Source organism: Heterocephalus glaber, unplaced genomic scaffold, assembly GCF_053883595.1.
Source record: "Heterocephalus glaber isolate CG9 unplaced genomic scaffold, H.glaber_assembly_v1.0 deba00001760, whole genome shotgun sequence".
Classification (NCBI taxonomy): Eukaryota; Metazoa; Chordata; class Mammalia; order Rodentia; family Bathyergidae; genus Heterocephalus; species Heterocephalus glaber.
The window spans coordinates 411,112-430,192 of record NW_028258457.1 but is presented as its reverse complement, the minus strand read 5'-3'; the positions used below and the strand labels follow the sequence as shown (position 1 = coordinate 430,192).

The 19,081-nt window shown below is 48.9% G+C and overlaps 1 protein-coding gene across 5 annotated transcripts in view; it reads right to left on the bottom strand.

The window, feature by feature from the left end:
* Nucleotides 1-19,081, bottom strand: part of Mast1 (microtubule associated serine/threonine kinase 1) — a 34,372-nt gene that overhangs the window by 11,169 nt on the left and 4,122 nt on the right. For 3 of the 5 annotated variants that reach the window (XM_004872389.3, XM_004872390.3, XM_004872388.4), the window contains 10 exons: nucleotides 17,789-17,877; nucleotides 17,341-17,416; nucleotides 15,436-15,514; nucleotides 12,539-12,699; nucleotides 12,171-12,246; nucleotides 11,833-12,042; nucleotides 10,221-10,322; nucleotides 9,875-10,144; nucleotides 2,248-2,333; nucleotides 1,965-2,173 (listed from right to left, as the gene is read on the bottom strand). In XM_004872389.3, coding sequence (XP_004872446.1) covers nucleotides 1,965-2,173; nucleotides 2,248-2,333; nucleotides 9,875-10,144; nucleotides 10,221-10,322; nucleotides 11,833-12,042; nucleotides 12,171-12,246; nucleotides 12,539-12,699; nucleotides 15,436-15,514; nucleotides 17,341-17,416; nucleotides 17,789-17,877 — 1,358 coding nt within the window. The remainder of the gene's footprint in view (nucleotides 1-1,964; nucleotides 2,174-2,247; nucleotides 2,334-9,874; nucleotides 10,145-10,220; nucleotides 10,323-11,832; nucleotides 12,043-12,170; nucleotides 12,247-12,538; nucleotides 12,700-15,435; nucleotides 15,515-17,340; nucleotides 17,417-17,788; nucleotides 17,878-19,081) is intronic. The other 2 variants (XM_087201486.1, XM_004872391.4) reach the window with 1 other exon arrangement.

The window sequence follows — 19,081 nt, the reverse complement described above, 5'->3', positions numbered from 1 at the left end:
GTTCAATCCCGGTACCAAAAAAACCCCAACCAACCAAATAAATAAATAAATAAATAAAAGTAAATGGTATAAATATATGAGAGGGATCATTTATAACAAAGGCAGGTGACAGTGTAACAGAAAGATAGATGATAAATAGATATAATAGAGAGATGGATGATAGATAATAGCACAATATAGAGATAGAAGCCAGGCATATTGGTGCACAACTGTCTTCCCACAACTCTACAAGGCTGAGGTAGGACAATTGAAACTTTGAGCCCAGCTTGGGCAATTTAGTGACTTACTGAGACTGGTCTCAAAATAAAAAGTAACTAAAAAGGTCAGGGGATGTAGCTCAGTGTGAAGGTCCTGGGTTCAATCCCCATTACAGAGAGAGAGACAGATTGAGAGAGAGAGAGAGAGAGAGAGAGACAGAGGGATAGATGATAGATAATATAGTAGAGAGATAAATAGATGAATGAGATGGATATTAAAATATAAGTTTAAATGAATAAAGAAAAATATGGGTAGTAACTGAGCACAGCGGTACAGGCCTAAGATCCCAGCTACTGGGAAAATGGAGACAGAAGGATCCTGGGTCCAAGCTCAGCCTGGACAACTTAGTGAGACCCTATCTCAAAAAACAATTTAAAGTCAGGGGCGGTGGTGCACCTCTGTAATCCCAGCACTCAGGAGCCTGAGGCAGGGGCATCATCCAGAGTTCAAGGCCAACCTGAGCTAAACAGTGGGTTCAAAGCCATCCTGAACTATATAGCAAACCTTGTCTCAAAAAAATAAAAATAAATAAATAAAATAAAATTTTATTTATTTATTTATTTATTTATTTATTTAGGTACTGGGGATCGTACTCAGGTCCTTGCGCTTGCAAGGCAGGTGCCAGAACCACTGAGCTAAATCCCCGGCCCCATAAATAAAATTTTTAAAGGGCTGAGGTTATAGCTCAGTGGTAGAGCCCTTGCCTAACACCAGTGAGGGCCTGGCTTCAAATCCTAGTACTGCAAAAAAACAAGAAAGTAGTAGGGCTGGGGATTTAGCTCAGTGGTGCCTCTGCCTGCCTCAAAAGTACAAGGGCCTGAGTCTGATCCCTGGTACCAAAGAAAAAAAGTTAATTAATAATTAATTTAATTAATTAAAAAACAGGTGCATGGATGTAGGGCTGGATAAGTAACTATAGCTGGAACTGGAAGGAGGCTGGCTGGCTGGTGGGAAAACTAATCACCGGGTGAGTGGATCTATATTGAATGAAATGAAAACCAGATAGGTACAAATAAATAGGGGTGACAGATGAACAGGTCCATGGCTGGAAGTGTAAAAAGGGAAGACAAAATGGTTGTGGTGGTGTATGCTTGTAATCTCAGCACTTGGGAGGCAGAGGCAGGAGGATCACCACAAGTTCAAAACTACCCTGGGCTGAGGATTTAGCTCAGTGGTTCCACGGCCTGCCTCGAAAGCACAAGGTCCCGAGTATGATCCCCTGATCCCTGGTACAGAAAAAAAACCAGCCTGGTGTATATAGTGAGTTCAAGGCCAGCCTGGACTACAAACACAAGACCCTGCCTCAAAAATCCAACAAACAGGCCCAGGGATTTAGCTCAGTGGTTTCACCGCCTACTGCGCAAGTGCAAGGACCCGAGTTTGATCCCTGGTACAAAAAAAAAACAGGACCAGGGATTTTAGCTCAGTGGTGCTGCTGCCAGCCTCATGAGCACAAGGTCCTGAGTTTGATCCCTGGTACCAAAAAAAAATCAAACAAACAAAACAAAACAAAAAAAGGTTGGGGGAGACAGACAAAAAAGGCTGGGCATACTGGCCCAGTCCCATAATCCCAGATTTCAGGAGGCTGAAGCTGGAGGATCACCTTGAGTTCAAGGCCAGCCTGATCTATATGATGAGACCCTGTCTCCAAGAATAAGCCAGCCAGTCGATGTGCAGCTGCTGTCTGCAGTTTGACAGGCACACACCTTCTACATACTCCATGACCATGCAAAGGTGGCGCCGCGTCTCAAAGGAGCAGAACATGCCAACTACGAAGGGGTTCTCAGCGAAGGTGAGGATGTCACGCTCCACAAAGGCCTGCTGGATTTGGTTCCGGAGTATCAGGTTCTGCTTGTTGATTTTCTTCATGGCAAAGCGCTGCCGCGTGTCACGGTGCCGCACTAGGTAGACAGCCCTGCGGGGGAGACAGGACCAGTGTTAGCTCTGGGACACTGCCCTGCCCGCCTGCCAGAGCCCCAGGTGGCTCACCCATAGGCCCCATTGCTGATGAGCTTGATGGTGTCAAAGTCGTTCTCCCCAGGGGGCTTCTTGGCCTTGGAGGTACTGCCACGACCCTGCAGGAAATACAGAGAGTCCCGCTACCATCATGGGAAGGACTTCTGTTACTCCATTTTACACATAGCGAAACTGAGGCACAGAGAGTGAGTGGGTCCTTCAAGTGCCACAGTGAGGAAATGACAGGATTTTAAGAGCTAGGTGTGGCGGCACAGGGCTGTTATCCTAGCACTCCGGAGGCTGAAGCAGGAGGATCACCACCAGCTTGAGGCCAACCTGGGCTGCATAGTGAATTCACAGCCAGCCTGAACTACATAATGAGACCTTGCCTCAAACAAACAAACAAACAAACAAAAAAAACCCTTGCAACATGGATAATCAGTCTAATGTGTACGTACATAAAAAGTTCTCAGAAACCAATAACAAGAAACCTAGGGCCTGGATTTAGCTCAGTGGTTCTGCTGCCTGCCTCGCAAGTGCAAGGACCCGAGTTCGATCCCTGTACCAAAAGAAAGAAAGAAAGAAAGAAAGAAAGACAGAAAGAAAGAAAGAAAGAAAGAAAACTTCCAAGGTTTGGGCTGGGGATTTAGCTCAGTGGTTTTGTCGCCTGCTGTGCAAGCTCAAGGACTCAAGTTTGACCCCCAGTACCAAAAAAAAAAACCAAAAAAAAAAAGAAAGAAACCTAAAAACTGAAGAGAAAAAGAGGGGGCCAAGTCTGAGTTCATAAACACAAGATCTCACTAGGCATGGTGGCATCTGCCCAGAATCCCAGTACTTGTGAGGCTGAGGCAGGAGGATCACAAGTTTGACTCCAGCCTGGGGAATTTAGTGATTTAGTGAGTTTTTGCCTCAAAATAAAAAAATAAAAAAGAATGGTGATATAGCTCAGTGCAACAGCCCTACATTCAATCACTAGTACTGCAACAACAACAAAAAAGTACATCTCCCATGAAAGCCATTCTGGTATAGGTCAGATATAAAATGTGTGTTCCCTTTGACCCAGCAACTTTAATTTTGAATGTGGGCTGCAGATATGTGTGTACATATACTATCTTGCTTATTGCAAGCCTGTTTCCATCTATAGGAAACTGGTTCAATAAATACTTAAGGGCCATTCATATAAAGGAATATTATGTCACTGTTACAAAGAATGGACTGTAATCCCAGCTACTTGGGAGGCTGAGGCAGGAGGATTGAAGTTTGAGGCCAGCCTGTTTAACTTAGTGAGACCTTGTCTCAAAATAAAATAAAAAGGGCTGAGTGCATAGCCCAGTGGTAGAGCTGTAGCCTAACACACATAATGCCATTGGGTTCAATCTCCAACACTGCTAAAACAAAAGCCAATCCAGGTGTGGTGGCACACGCCTGTAATCCCAGAATTTGGGAGGCTGAGACAGGAGGATCAACAAATGTTCAAGGCCAGCCTGGGCTACATAATGGGTTTCAGGCCAGCCTGAACTACATAGGGAGACCTTGTCTCAAAAAACAAAAAAGTAGGGGCTGGGGATTTAGCTCAGTGGTTCTGCCGCCTGTCTCACAAGCGCAAGGACCTGAGTTCGATCCCTGGTACCAAAAAAAAAAAAAAGAATTAAAGGGAGACACTGAAAATGTGGTATTTACACACAATGGTATTCATACTCTGCCATTAAGAAAGACAAATGAGTCATTTGTAGGAAAATGAATGTGCCTCGAGACCATAATGTTAAATGAAATAAATCAGACACACAAGCTTAAACATTATGAGGTTTCTCTTACATGAGAAGCCTTAATTATAAGTAAAGGGCAAAACAAAAGACAATAGAAAGTAAGGAGACAGGGCCGGGGATTTAGCTCAGTGGTTTCGCCAGGACCCGAGTTCGATCCCTGATACCAAAAAAAAAAAAAAGTAAGGAGATAGGTCTTTCTTAAAGGGGAAAGGTATCAAAGAGATGGAAGGAGGGCCAGGGATTTAGCTCAGCGTGCGAGGCAGGTATGGTGCCACTAAGCTAAATCCTCGGCCCTGGAGGCCCATTTTTTAAACCAGGCATGGTAACACATGCCTGCAATTCCAAAGACTCAGGAGGCTGAGGCAGGAGAATGGCAAGTTTGAAGCCAGCCTGAGGAACTCAGCAAGGCCCAATCTCAAAATAAAATTTTGAAAAAGGACTGAGGATATAGCTTAGAGGTAAACCACTTGGATTCTAGCCACAGTACTATCCTCCCAAAAGAGAAAAAGAAGCAAAATATAACTATGTCACCATATTTGGAGGATACAGAGTAATTGGAGTCAAAGGTGGGAGTAACATTTTTTACTGTATATCATTTTGTTTTTAAGGTTTTTGAGTCAGGGTCTTGCTATATAGTCCAGGCTGGCTTTGAACTTGTGATTCTCCTGCCTCATCCTCCTGAGTGCCTGACTTACAAGTATAAACCACCATGCCCTGATTTCATTGTATATCATTTTTGAAAACTGTTTTGTAGGGCCAGGGATTTAGCTCAGTGGTTTCGCCGCCTGCTGCGCAAGCGCAAGGACCGGAGTTTGATCCCCGGTACCAGAAAAAACAAAACAAACAAAAAAAAGAAAACTGTTTTGTTTTTTCTTAGGGACAAAGATAAGAATTACAGCCAGGCATGGTGGTGCACACTTGTAATCCCAGCATTTAGGAGGTTGAGGCAGAAGGATCACTGTGAATTCTGGGGCCAGCATCAAAAACCCAGCTGGAACTATGTAGCCAAACTCTGTCTCAAAAAACAAGAACTTGGCCCGGGATTTAGCTCAGTGATTCCGATGCCTGCCTCGCAAGTGCAAGGTCCCGAGTTAGATCTCTGGTACCAAAAAAAAAAGAAGAAGAACTAAAATATTATAGAGGTATTCTGCAAAAAGATCTGTGAGATATAAAAATGTTGAACTTGTATGCTCCTAATGATGTATGCTAAAAATGTCTGACACAAAAATTGGTAGAATTACAAGGAGAAATTGCTCAAAACAAGGATTTAACAGGAAGTAGCAGATCAATCAGGCAGAAAAAAAAAAGGGGAAATGGAAGGTTTGAATCACTCAATTAACAAGTCTCCTTGAGTGGAATTATGCCGAATCTCACAAAGAACAATTACAGATAAATACCTTTGTAGGGTTTAAGAATTTAAGTGATGTCATTTTATTACCGATTCAAAATGTTATATAAATGGGCGGCAGAGTGAGATTGTTTTAAATATGTATGAAGGAAAGATGTGTGTGCATATGTACGAATGTGCAGAAAACAATGAAACAAAGCTAACTCAGGTGACTTCATTTTTTTACTTTTTGGTTTTTTGAGACAGGGTCTCCCTATGTACCCCAGGCTGGCCTCAAACTCATGCAATCCTCCTGCCTCAGCTTCTTGAGTACTGGGATCACAGGTGTGCACCACCACACCTAGCTCCAAGTCCAGATTTTGAAAACATGGTGTGGCCATGAAGGCAGCAGTCTCCAGTAGACATCTGGAAAGTTTGTCAAAGTGTGGTTGAACTAGAAGGGGATTTGGGCAATTTTCAGGCAAAGCCACTATTACCACAGGGAGCCAGCATCCCACTCAGGAGCCCAGGAAGGGCAGGGAGGATGGCTCAGTGGCAAGCACTTGCCTAGTTTGTGGGAGGCCCTGGGTTCCATCCCCAGCACCTCCAAAAAGAATAAGAAGGAGAAGAGAAAAGAGCATAGGCCTTTTTTTTTTCGGAGCTAGGGATGGAACCCAGGGCCTCACCTGTGCTAGACAAGAGCCTGCCATGAGCTACATTTCCAGCCCAAGACCTGAAAATAGCTGGGTGTGGTGGCGCACACCTGTGATCCCAGCACTCAGGAGGCTGAGGCAGGAGGATGGCTTCTAGTTTAAGGCCAGCCTGGGCTTCATAGTGAGTTCAAGGTCAGTATGGAGTATGTACCAAGACCCCCACTTAAAATAAGAAAAAAAAGAAGGATCTGAGCAGACAGCTTCCCTGGTCTTACACTCACCTATGAACAACCCTTCTTATGCAGTGACATCCCAGAAACCCAAAGTAGAAGTGCAGGAGCTTCTGGATACCATACATGGGTGGAGGTGGGGGCACCTGGAGAGGGCGTGGAAGCTCCATCCTTCTTCCCATATACTTCTTTTTTCCCTGTACTGGAGATCCAACTCAGGACCTTGCACTTTCGAGGCAGGCACGGTGCCACTGAGCTAAATCCCTCGCCTACTTCTTTTTTTTTTTTTTAGACAGGGTCTCTCTATGTAGTCCAGGCTGACCTCAAACTCATGGTGATTCTCCCACCTTACACTCTCATTTGCTGGGGCTACAGGTGGGTGCCATCACACCGGGCTCCACATACTTCATTCTATGTGCTTTTTTGGTCTTGCTTTGTTTTGTTTTGGAATATAGGGGGTGGAACCTAGGAGCTTTGCACTGAGCTATGTCCTCAGTCTTTTTTATTTATTTCAAGATAGGATCTCACTAAGTTGCTAAATTGCCCAGGATGGGCTGGAACTTGTGATCCTCCTGCCTCAGCCTCAGAGTGCTGGGATGACAGCCATGTGCCACTATGCCAGGCATCCTTTGTGATGTCCTTTATCATAAGCTGGTTAACATCACTGTTTCCCTGAGGTCTGTGAATTGCTTATGCAGATTAATCAATCACATTGGAGGAGGTGGTTGTGGGGACTTTGGTTTATAGCTGGTGGCTCAGAAGCACAGGGAAACCTTCTGTGGTGATGACTGGTGGCTGTGGTGGGGCAGGGCAGGGGACAGTCTTGGGACTGGGCCTGTGACTGTGGGATCTGTCCGGTCCTGAGACTGACAGGGGCAGTGGCAGACCTGCTTGCTTGCTAATGAGGATTGGTCCTCACAGTTTTTTGGGTCACAGAAACCATATGCATTGACTGTGGTATAAGAGAGGGGAAAAAACAGGAGGTTTGTTTCTTCTAATACAACATCAGTGGATGAATGGATAAACGGAATGGAGCATTGCCCCACAATGGAATGTCAGTGAAAGAATGAGAGTCAGAAAAAGAAAAGAAAAAGAAAAAAGAATGAGACCCGAGCATGATGAGGATGGCTGTGATCCCCTCACTCGGGAAGCTGAGGTAAGAGGATCGTCGAAAGTTCAAGGCTAGCCTGGGCTACACAGCAAGACCCTGTCTCAAAAAACAAAAATAAATAAGTTAATTAAAAAGCCCCCAGCTATTGTGGCTTTCCTTGGATAGCCTTCCCTACATCCTCCAGGGTATATTTTTATCTTACTTTTTCCTCTTTTACTGGGCCCAAGCTTGCTATGCAGAGCCAGTTTCTCCCTCACTCTTCACTTACTTTTTCTAATAAACTTTGTCACCACTTAAAAAACCAAGTCCCCAGACACTGAGCTAAGTGAAACAAGCCAGACAGAAAGGCCATGGAATGAATAATTCCATTCTCAGGAAATACCAGAAAGCCAGATCCACAGAGATAGAAAGCTGATCAGCGGTAGCAGTGGCATGTGGCTGCCTTTTGGATGGGAGCATTCTTTCTGGGTTCATAAAAAAGGTCTGGAACAAACTAGTCCCAGTGGTTGTGCAGCACTGAGAATGCACTAAATGCCATGGAATTATTCATTTTCAAATGGTTTGGGGAGCTAAAGATGTAGCTCAGTGCTAGAACATGTGCTTAGCATGCACAAGGCCCTGGGTTCAATCCTCAACACCACCCAAAAATAAAAATAAAAACAGCTGAGGTCCAGCTCAGTGGTGAGCATTTGCCTAGCATGCCTGGGGCCCTCCTTGGGTTCCATCCCCAGCACTGCCAAAGAAATGGTAGATAGATAGATGGATAGATAGATAGACAGACAGACAAGTAGATAAAATGGTTAAAATGGGAAATTTTGCTGAGCACAGCGGTTCATGTCTACAGTCCCTGCTACTTGGGAAGTTGAGCCAAGGGTATGGTTGGAGCCCAACAGTTCAAAATCAGCCTGAGCAACATAGGGAGACTTTGTCTCAAAAGAAAAATAATTGTGAGCTGGGGATTTAGCTCAGTGGTTCCGGCACCTGCCTCGCAATCGTAAGGTCCCAAGTTCTATCCCCGGTACCAAAAAAAAAAAAAGAAAAAGAAAAGAAAAATAATTGTATGTTATATGTAGTTTATCATGACAGAAAAAAAAATCTCATGAGGGTGCAGCCCAGTGGTTGAGCACATGCTTAGCGCATATGAGGCCAAGGTTCCATCCTAGAACTGCAAAAAGAAAAAAAATAAAAGAGGAAGGAAAGGGAAAAAGAAAATTTAAAGTAGCTCATGAATGAATAACTAGTATTTTCTTTCTTTTAGTTTTTTCTTTTGGTTTGGTTTGGGTTTTTTGAGACAGTACCATATTTCACTACCATATTTCCCTGAAAATAAGACCTAACTGGAAAATTTGCCCTAGCATGACTTTTCAGGGCATTTGTATTATAAGCCCTATGCCAAAAATAGCCCCCACTCCAAAAATAAGCCCCAATTAGGATCATCAGCCAGATGACATATTGAATTATAAAATAATATGTAGTTATATATAAATAAATAATATTATTGACATTAATACTCAAAATAAAGGATAACATAAATTATAATCCAAGTGGGTGCTTTCGGAGGAGAGGTAAACACTATGAAGACAGGTGAACTCCAGACTTATTGCCAAATGACCAATCAGAGCACAGACACAACGCAAGAGTAACACGTGCACTTGATAAAGAATGGACATGCTTGTCTTATACGAATCTTCATAGTTCAGTATGTCATGTATTGTAATGGACCTGCTCAATGCACTCATCTGAAATAAACATTCTCTGCCTGCAATTTTTCATCACTTTCATGTGGACCTTCATTCTTAACTGTCATCATTTTTGTCGCCACTCCTGTGTCGTGAGTCTTCGATTAACACTTGATTTAATGGAAGCTTTGTGAAGCCAGCCTGTAGGAGGTAGGTCGTGACTTGGGTGAAGAATTCATGGGATAAAATCACCGACAGCTCTGTTGCCAATGTGCTACCAGCAGGCTACATGGACGAGAAGCGCTCATTTAAGGAGAGCTCTACTGCTGGACATGAGGGACTGGGCCGATGGTTCTACAGGAAATGGAGTTGCAAGACTGAGGCTGGAATTCGGGGTTCGGAGAGTTAGGACGAAGGTCCAGAAGAAGATGACATGACCGTATTTGAATAAATGTATGTTTCTGTACATGAATAAGAGTAGATTGTTTTAAAAAAGAAAGAAAAGGGCTGGGGATTTAGCTCAGTGGCTCTGTGCCTGCCTCAAAAGCACAAAATCCTGAGTTTGATCCCCGGTACCAAAAAAGAGTAGATTGTTGTACATGAAAAAGTAAGACATCGCCTGAAAATAGGCACTATTGGCTCTTTTGGAGCAAAAATTAATATAAGACCTAGTCTTATTTTCAGGGAAATACAGTAGGTTGCCCAGGCTGGCCTTGAACTGTTGGTGATCCTCCTGCCTCAGCCTCCTGAGTGCTGGGATTACACCATCTCCTGCTAGGATAAGCCATTATTAATTTCACCTTACTGATGGGAAAGTGAGCTCCACACAGTTGGAGGGCAGACAGCAGCCAGTGCCCACCCAGGACCCAGGGTGCTGACCCGGCCCAGCCTCACCTCAGAGAGGTCATCCTGCTCCGGTGTGTTTGAGCCCCCACTGTCCTGCTCCTCCAGGTGGGCCACATCTAGGGGGAAGGGACAATGATCCCAGGAGCCTGGCCGCTCCCCCACATCCCCAGGAGCCCTAGGTGCACCTGGAAAGGGGTCGCGGGTGAGGCCCAGCTGGCGGATGATGTAACGCGGGATGTCTGTCTTGACCAGGTGGCCCTCCTTGGCATGGCCCTCGGCTGCCTCCAGTAGGTGGTAGAACTCCTCTGGGTTGAATTCCTGGAGCAGGACAGGGAGTGTTTGCCTCAGGCTCCTGGGGTGGCCCCACCACCCCTGGCTGGTCCAGCCGACTCACCAGGCACTCAAGCAGCCTCGCAGGTCTTGAGATGATGATGAGCAGTTTTTTCACCAGCTGTGTGACGAAGGCCACCTCCAAACTCTCTGACCGCTCGTAGGCCTAGGGTGGGGACACAAAGGACGGGGCCATAGCTGCCAGTTCCAGCCAGGCCCCATTCCAGCCCCCAGGGTGTGAACTGGTAGTACTGTCCGACTGTAAGGTGAGACACCCAAGACCCAGGCCACACACTAAGAATAATCATGGTGATTATGAGAAGGATGATAAATAATAATGATTGTAGCAAGCACAGTCCTAAAACTGTCATGAGTTCAATTTATCCTCAAAACAGCCCTCACTAAGGGCTGGGGATTTAGCTCAGTGGTTCCAGTGCCTGCCTTCCAAGTGCAAGGTCCCAAGTTCAATCCCCAGTACAAAAAAAAAAAAACAGCCCTCATCAGGCATCGTGGTGCACACTGGTAATCCCAGCACTGGGGAGGCTGAGGCAGGAGGACTAAAGTAACTTCAAGGCCAACCTGGCCTAAATTGTTTTGTTCTTGTCTTTTTTCACTTTTTTTTTTGGTACCAGGGATTGAACTGGGGACCTTGCGCTTGCGAGGCAGGCAGCAGCATCACTGAGCTAAATCCCCCGCCCTTGTTTTTGTTTTTGTTTTTGTTTCTTCTTTTTTTTTTTGGTACCAGGATTGAACTCAGGTCCCTGAGCTTGCTCAGCAGGTGGCAAAACCACTGAGCTAAATCCCCAGCCCTTGTTTTTATTTCTTTGAGATGAGCTCTCGCCATGTAATCCAAGGTGGCCTTGAACTCACAGCAATCCATCCTCCTACCTCAGCCTCCAGAGGCTGGGATGAGAGATGTGCACCACCACACCCAGCAGAATCCCATTTTGTTGTTATTGTTGGTTTTGTTTTGTTTTGTTTTGTTTTGCTTTGAGGTAGGCTCTATGTAGACAGGCTGCCCTGGAACTCACTATGTATCCTGGGCTGACCTTGAAATTGTGACGATTCTCCTGCCTCAGCCTACTGAGTGCTGGGATTACAGGCATTTGCCACCATGCCCACCATATAGTTCCACTTTGAAAGAACTCAAGCAGAGGTGTTCCGAAGCATGGCAAAGGCTGCACCGGAAGTATGATAAACCTAGACCATCTAGAGTCTGTGCTCTGAATCCTATAGTCCTAAGAAGAATATCCTATAATCCTATAGCAGAATCTAGACTGAAACCTAGAACTGACACCAAAGCTCAAAACAACATCAACCTGTTGCCCTTCAGGACTGGGCTAGGCCCAGAGCTCAAAGCCCCACAGTGGTTCCTGTGCTGTTTCCCAGCTCCACATGCTCTCAACAGTGCCAACATGTGGCTCCTGTGCTGTTGAGGATTTGCTCTCTTCCTACCTTAGGACATTTGCACATGGTGCACCCACCTCTCAGCATGCATTCTCTTCAGCTCTCTCTGCACAGTACCTCTTGTTTGTCATCATTGCCCCAGTGTCATCGTCAGATCCTTAGGGGCACCTTCCTGGATTACAAAGGAACCCTGACGCTCCACCCAGGAGTCCAGTCTCCCGACTTCACAGGCCTGATTTGGGGTGGAGATGCGGGTCCCCTGCACTCACGTCCTGCAGCAGTTTCTCCAAGTTCTCCTGCAGCTCATAGAAGTACACTGTGGTGATGAGCCCATCTCGAGACTTGGTCAGGCAGTCCCGGGCCAGCTCGATGATCTGGTGGTGAATGAAGCTGAGGACGCCGTCGGCCAGCGGCAGCACGCTGTCAGGCTCGTAGGCGCGGGCAAAATCACGCAGCTTCTCCTCCATCTGGGCGGTGGCCTGGGAAGGACAGGAGTGCGGTGTGGCTGAGCCTGGTAGGGCCCAGAGGCAATGCCGCTCTCCTCCGCCACCAGGGGGCCCTTGGGGCTGCATCGCGCGGCACAGCCACCAGGGGGCGCCGTCCTCACCTTAGGGAACCGCTCCTTGTACACGTGGTTCATCATCACGATCTCATTGTCATAGGAGGAGGGGGAGCGGCCGGGGCTGCAAAGAGAGAACCCTGTCTTGTCCAAGCGCCTGCCTCCGAGCCCGCCTCTAGGTCCCTCCATGCACAATCCTCCGACCTCAGCCAAGAGTGTTGGTGCACACTTCTCACCCCAACACTGGGGAGGCAGAGGCAAGAGGGTGGTTGCGAGTATGAGGCTAGCCAGGCTACACAGTGACATAGTGAGTTCAAGACCAGCTTGGGCTACCCAGTGAGACCCTGTCTCGAAAAACCAAACCAAACCAAACAAAATAAGCCTCCCTCTCAGCGTGGCCCTGGGTGCAGCCCCACCTGAGGCTCCTGGAGCGCGGGCGCACTGCTGGGGAGCGGCGCCCGCCATCCTCGTCGGTGATGCTCTCGGTGCTGCCAAAGTGCTTGGACAGGAAGTGCAGCTCGTCCACCGTGGGCTGGTAGGGCAGCTGGTGCAGGCGCTCCTGGGAGGAGCAGGAGGACTGGGGGGCAAGTGGGCTGGGTCAGAGCGACCGCGGGCCGGTGGGGACCCTGGGGTGGGGCCTGGAGAGGGTGAGCTACCAGGCAGGGCTACCATCCAGGCCTCAGCATCCTGGGCTCCTGGTTTAAGGTCCAAGGATCCCAAGGGCCTGGCTGGGACTCCCAGCCACAGACAGGTAGATAGAGCCAGACACAGCATGGACATGGACATGACCAGAGAAGCCTGGTCAAACAAGTCAAGTAGTCCTCCCTCTGCACAGAACCCTCCATGGCTCCCACCTTACTTGGATAAACACCTAAGTCCTCTCTCCTAGACCACAAGATTCTGCAGCTCCTGGCCCTGTCATACTGCTGTCACCTTCTTCCACTCTGCCTGGATTGCTCTGCCACACTGGCCTCCTTGTGAATCCTGGAGCAAGGTAGCCTCCTGCCTCCGGGCCTTTGCACTGGCTACATCTCTGTCTGTATCATACCTGCTGGGAAGCACACTTTTTCCTCTCCAAGTCTTCCCTGTTTGCCTCCCTCCCTCCCTCCCTTCCTTCCTTCCTTCCTTCCTTCCTTCCTTCCTTCTTTCCTTCCCTCTGTTTTTCTCTCCTTTTCTAGTGGTACCCAGCCTCTTTTGATTTTTTTTTAAAATTTGAGACAGAGTCTTGCTAAGCTGTCCAGACTCCCCTCAAACTTGTGATCCTCCTGCCTCAGCCTCACAAGATACTGGGGTTATAAGCCTGCCCCATGGTGCCCAGCTCCTCTCCTATATCTTACTGAGTCTTCCTGCTTCATCTCCTGATATCCTACATCTTTGCTACTGTCTACTTCTCAAGAACAGGGACTTGGCTCTGGTTGGACCCTGGTGACCAGGCCTGGCACATAGTTGGGACAGGCACAAACCCACCATCACCAGTGTGAGCACAATGACATTCACATGATGGTGCCTGCAGTCAAAATAATCTTTTTATGTATTTATTTTTCGAGACAGGGTCTCATTATATACTTCAGACTGGCCTTGAACTCATAGCAATCCTCCTGCCTCAGCCTCCAGAGGGCTGGGATTACAGCCATGCACCATCATGCCCAGCCAGAATGATCTTTTAAAATGTAACATCACTCACACCCCTGCTTAAAACTCCCCATCCCACCTATATCTATTAAAAAAACTTAGCAGTAAGTGCAAGGACCCGAGTTTGATCCCTGGTACCAAAAAAAAAACAACAAAAAACAAAACTTAGCAGTAAGCACAAGGACATGAGTTCAATCCCTGGTACCAATAATAATAATAATAATAATAATAATAATAATAAAAATACATGGAAGAAGTATAATTCTATTTTTTAAAAAACAAAAACTTAGCAGCTTTTTTTCCCCCGGTACCAGGGATTGAACTTGCACTTGCAAAGCAGGCATGGCACCACTGAGGTAAATCCCTGGCCCTCTATTAAAAAATTTAGAGGCTTGGAGTAGCTAAGTGGGAAAGAAGAATATGCTTAACATGTGTGTGAGGCCTTGGGTTCGATGCCCAGCACACACATGCACATGCACACACACACATACACACACTTTTTTTTCTCTCCTGAGGGTTGCATCCAGATCCTTGAACACACTAGGCAAGTGCCATACCTCTGAGCTCCAGCCTCATCTTTTTTTTTTAATTTTATTTTTTGAGACAGAGTCTCATTAAGTTTCCCAGGCTGGCCTTCAATTTGCAATCCTCCTGACTCAACCTCCAGAGCAGCTTGAATTACAAATGTGTGCCACTTCAACTGGCTCACACAAAATTCAGTGCACATTATCTTTGCCCTATAAAAATCAGAATTACTGAAATTTTAATATAACTTAATATAAAGCAGTAGAGCATAGTGGTGCATACCAGTAGTCTAAGCACTCAGGAGGCTGAGGCAGAAGGATTGCTGGGAGTTCAAGGCCATCCTGGACCACAGAGCAAGACCCTGTCTCCAAAACCAAGACAAAAATCAAGCAAAGTCTAGTTGTTCTGTAGTTCCTCCATTGGATATAAAATCAAATCCACCTCTGTGTCCAGCCAACAGGTCCCAGTGTTACCTCTATCTCTTCCCCAACATGAAGCTCCAGCCACACAAGGCAACTTTTCTTTTTTTTTTTTGGTACCAAGGATTGAAAATTCGGGACCTTTCACTTGCAAGGCAGGCAGTGGAACCACTGAGCTAAATTCCCCACCAAGGCAACTTTCAAATTCAAATGCAGCAAGGCTTCTGTAGCCTCCAAGGGTTTGTACCTTTTCCTTCTCTTGTACCTGCTGAACTCATGCTGACCTTGTGACTTGGCTTCAATGCCACCTCCTCCAGGAAGCCTTTCTCGATGACCCCTCCCAGCTGAGTTCTGTATCACCCCACCCTGTGCTAGTCACATGACCCCTGTCTGCTGCAAGGAAGTGGGAACCAGAGAGGAGGGCTGAGCAGGAGGCAGATGGAGAGGTCGTCACTGGTTCACAGGATGAGGAAATGCCCTCCAGGCAAAGCCCACAGCCTGGCCCTGGGCTGCTGTACACACTTGGGCAAGTGGCTGAACTCACTGACTATAATGTCACCCTTTGTTAAGCTGGAAATGAACAGGACCCCCAAGAAGACATGTTGAGGGGAGAGGTCAGGGCTTTTGGGGACATGCAGGCACCCAGCCTCTCCTCAAGTCCATCCTGGGCAGCTGGCCTGGGTGACAGCCCCCCACAGCCCCTCTTACCCAACCATCACCCCATCCGCCACACTCACCGAGACGGTGGAGCTGGGTGTGTTGGTGCCATAGCCAGATGAGGGGAGTGAGGCCAAAGACCAGCGGCGTCCGTCAGCCCTGGAATCCAGCCCAGTACTCAGGACCTGCAGGGCCGTGCTGGTCCCACCATTTCTTGGGGCATGAGATAAGTCACCAGCCATGGCTTGGGCAGGATGTGGGGAGCTACATTTGAACTATGTGACTCCAGAAGGAAAAAGGTCGCCTTTTAGCCTGGCACAAGGGTCTTGGAGGAGGGATCGGGCTCCTATGCTCCTCCTCACATCATATAAGCCCTCCAGAAGGAGAGCTGAGGGACTGGAGAAGCCACCCAAGGAAGCCACCCAAGGAAGCCATCCTCAGGGGCCCCAGAATCCTACCCCTAGGGAACACTTGGATTTTCTCAGAGAAGAAAGACCCCTCCTATAAGATGCACCCTCTGCCACTCTCTGCTGTGTCCACACACTCTGTACACACTGGTGTGCACCACTGGTGTGAGTGGGAACAGTGTGGTCAGATCCACAGACTGAGAGTCACACATTTCCACACTTCATGTACATCTAACACACAGAGATGACTTCTCAGCAGGGACACTCACATACATAGATGCAAATGTCACACTCACATATGCACACATAATCACCCTTGCAGAAAGTTACCCATAGATGCACAGTTACAGGGACCCAAGGCTCACATGCACACACATACCCCCACACACCAGCTCACATGTGCCCCACATCTTCACCTTCACGAAGACACACATTCAGACTCTTGCTTGCTGTCACACATTCAAACTCCCACGCAGCCACACACTCAGCCACTCAAACACAAAGACGCCTACATCCCTGGAGACACATAGGGGGTGTGTCTCAGTCACACTTTTACAAACCTGCAGACACATACGAGTTTACACACACTGATGCACACGCCCAGGGACACACAGTGTCACACACTTACACATTCTTGCTGGCTCACGGACGGCAATCACGCAGACACACGCCCTTATTGCCTCCTGCCCAGCTTGTCCAGGCTCAGACCTTTTTCCCCCCGCACAGGAAAACACTAAGACAAACCCTAGAGCCAGGTTCCGGGTCCCTTTGCCCTCAGCTAAATGCCAGGCTTGCAAGGAGCTTCACTCGCTCCCCTCGGGAACTGTCCTCTGTCCCCTCCACCCCATGATGCCCACAGCCCTCTTCAGTTTTTGCAGTGGTCCCATTCTCTGCGCTGCCTCTTCCACCCCACGCAGCAGGTAGAAACGTGGTGACACTCCGAATGTCCAGCTCTTACGACATAGCAGGTTTTTATAGACACCGTTTTTAGAATGAATGGAGTTCAAAAGACCAGCTCACCACCAGCATAAGCCCAGAAAGTTTCTTAAAAAAACCATTAGAGAACCTCTTTACTTCCAATTTCATCAAAGTCTCCCCTGAAAATTCATGGAAGGGTATTTCAGAAGCCTTTGGAGAACCTCCAGGGAAACCTGAGATTCCTCCTCTTGGGACCTTGAGAAATAACCCTGACCACCCTCCCCCACCTCAGGGACTGTCCCTTGATGGGCTTCTGCGGTCTGCGCTTGCGCATCTCCTCTCCGCTACCTTGTCCTGTTGCTATGGAAACGCCCAGCCAGGCGTTCAAGACTCCGGAGAGACCCCAGGCCCAGAGCGCCGGCGCTTTCACGGTTGCAAAGGAGGCCCCGCCCCTTTCCCTATTCCATACAAGAGATTGGCCCCGCTTTGCTATAGGCCCCGCCCCGAAGTCTGGGCGCTCTTCCCCGCAGGGACCCAGGGGCCACTCCTCTGTCCCCTCAGGTCCCAGCTCGGGTGCAATTAGGAGGAGAACAGATGGCGGCCCAGACGGTGGGTGGGGAGGTCCAGACAGGGCTCTGGGGCACTCGGGAAAAGACTCACCTTCGGGAAGAGGCAAAGGAGAAGTGGGCAGGGGTATTGGGGGAGAAGTTTCGAGGGCTGTCCAGAGGACTGCTACCTGTAGTGGAAAGAGGAAGTACTTTAGGCCTAGGGTGGAAGGCAATCATATCAGGCCTCCGATCCCCAAAGTGGGTGGCAAAAGTCGTGGTCTACTTTGGTCCCTTCTGCGTTTGGGTAGGCCACGCCCCTTTGGCTCTGGCCCTGCCCTTCACCTATGGCTCCTCCTTCCTGCCCTGCCCCCATCCAATCTAGATCCCCTGAGCCTCTACCCACCAATGCCCTTCGCTGTGGACTGACCACACCCACACGTGGGTGGCATAGCCCCTGTCCAATCCAGGTTCACCCCCTTCCAGCTCTATGGCCACACCCCTAGCCTTGACCACGCCCCCAAACCTGGTCTACCCCCCCCCCCCGCCCCCAACTGTCTCACCCAAGTGGCCCGGCAGTGGTGAGTGGGGTCTGGGCAGCGTGGGTGAAGTACTGGTCAGGATGAGGCTTTTCCGGTTACTGGTGCGGCAGCTGGAGGGAAGGCAAGGCAGGTGGGCCATGACAGGCCGCGGCCCAGTGAGTTCCTGGGCCTATGCAGCCACCCTTCTCAGATCCTCGTTCTCTCCCACCCACGGGTGCCGGGAGGCGCCTCACGAGGGCGGCGTGGAGGAGGAGGCCTCATCATGCTGTGTATGGAAGGGCACACATGCAACCTGTGTGAGACACCCCCAGTGCAGACGATGTGTGTCCGGGTGGAGCAGGGTCAATTTGATGTCATCATAGGAACACAGAGAGTCTGTGTCCTTGGGTCTGAGGCTGACCTGCAAAGTGTTTATCCACGTGTGACATCTACCGTGTGACGCTGACACTGGCTGTGTGCAACACAACTCTCGTGTCCGTATGACACGGTGTAAAGTGAGATTTGTCTCTGACCACATGTGCTGTGGCATGTGCGTGACGCGTGATTTTTGTTCCGAGAGTCTGTGTCACGGTGCAGTACCCTGAGTGTGTGTGAGACCTGGTCTCATGTCTGTGGGTGACATCAACACCCCGTGACCCTGGGCAGGTCCGAGCTGCAGCCATGTCTGATTCCCCGGGTGTGTGATCAGGTGTGACTTTGCCTGTTTATTCTGGTATCCGTGCGACACGGCAGGTGAAATGCATAAGTATCACATCTGTGTCACGACACTGTCCGTGTGCACCGGGATGGCACGACTGTATCACGCAATGCTGGCTCTGAGTCTGGGTGTGCAAGGCTACAAGGCTGTGACCTGTGGCTGCTGCACGGCGGGCTGCAGCGCTAGGTGTGCGTGGCGCCTGCCAGCGAATCTGGGCCACTAGGGCTGTTGTGTGTATGTGTGTGACATCATGTCCCGAGTGACGCTGTGTGTCACTATTTTCATTGTGAGGCTGTGTTCATGGGGGGGGGGATCGGTGCTGTGAAATAAGACCCCCATTTTCCTCTGACTCACAGGATCCCAATTCCTGAAGCGGAGCCACCAGCCCTGCAGCCCCTTCCCTTCCCGGGCCGCAGTGACGGAGCAGATCCGCGCCCCGAGCACGCGGCGTGGGGGCTGCGGCCATTGTTCCGCGGGTGCCCAGCCGCCACCCCTCCAGGCCGCCGAACCCGCAGCGCCCCAGACAAAGGCGCCGCAGCCCCGCCCAGCACCCGCGGCCCCCACGCGGCGCCTCTTCCCATGCGCACCCCCCAGGGCCCGGGTCCCTAGTGGGAGGC